Source organism: Odontomachus brunneus, unplaced genomic scaffold, assembly GCF_010583005.1.
Source record: "Odontomachus brunneus isolate Ranch 3 - 2012 unplaced genomic scaffold, Obru_v1 Obru_scaffold_252, whole genome shotgun sequence".
Taxonomy (NCBI): domain Eukaryota; kingdom Metazoa; phylum Arthropoda; class Insecta; order Hymenoptera; family Formicidae; genus Odontomachus; species Odontomachus brunneus.
The window spans coordinates 300,599-301,048 of NW_022639702.1; the positions used below are offsets into that span (position 1 = coordinate 300,599).

The window sequence follows — 450 nt, forward strand, 5'->3', positions numbered from 1 at the left end:
AAAAGAGGATAAGGGGATGGATGTAGAAGAGAAGGAGGGGTGGCCGGATCCCCAGAGGATGACTAAGACCCGGGAGTTCGTGCTCACACGGCTCCACTATCTTAGGGAAAGCGCCAAGCACATCGGGGAAATAGTAGCAAAAAGTAAGAGGATGAGTGGGGTGGAAAAAGACAACATCACGAAAAGTAAAGAAGAAATGCTAAGATATGGGGAGGAAATGGCGAAGATGTTCAAAGTGAGAACAGAATGGCTAGAGGGAGCGATAAGAGAAAGGGACAAGATACTGGACGGGTATGAAAATGATGATGCAGGATTGGTATTGGAACTGGACAGATACAGAAGGGTAATACCAGGTTTGGAAAAGGAAAAGGAATTATGGGAACAGGAAAGGGATGGCTTAAGGAAGGAAATAAAAGGAAAAGAAGAAATGATAAAGAAGATATGGAGCAA

General features: G+C 44.2%; 1 protein-coding gene across 1 annotated transcript in view; it reads left to right on the plus strand.

Annotated features, from left to right (window-relative positions):
* The window catches only part of LOC116852730 (keratin, type I cytoskeletal 9-like), a 1,662-nt gene that overhangs the window by 610 nt on the left and 602 nt on the right, over positions 1–450 (plus strand). The window contains exon 2 of the mRNA XM_032833360.1: positions 8–446. Coding sequence (XP_032689251.1) covers positions 8–446 — 439 coding nt within the window. The remainder of the gene's footprint in view (positions 1–7; positions 447–450) is intronic.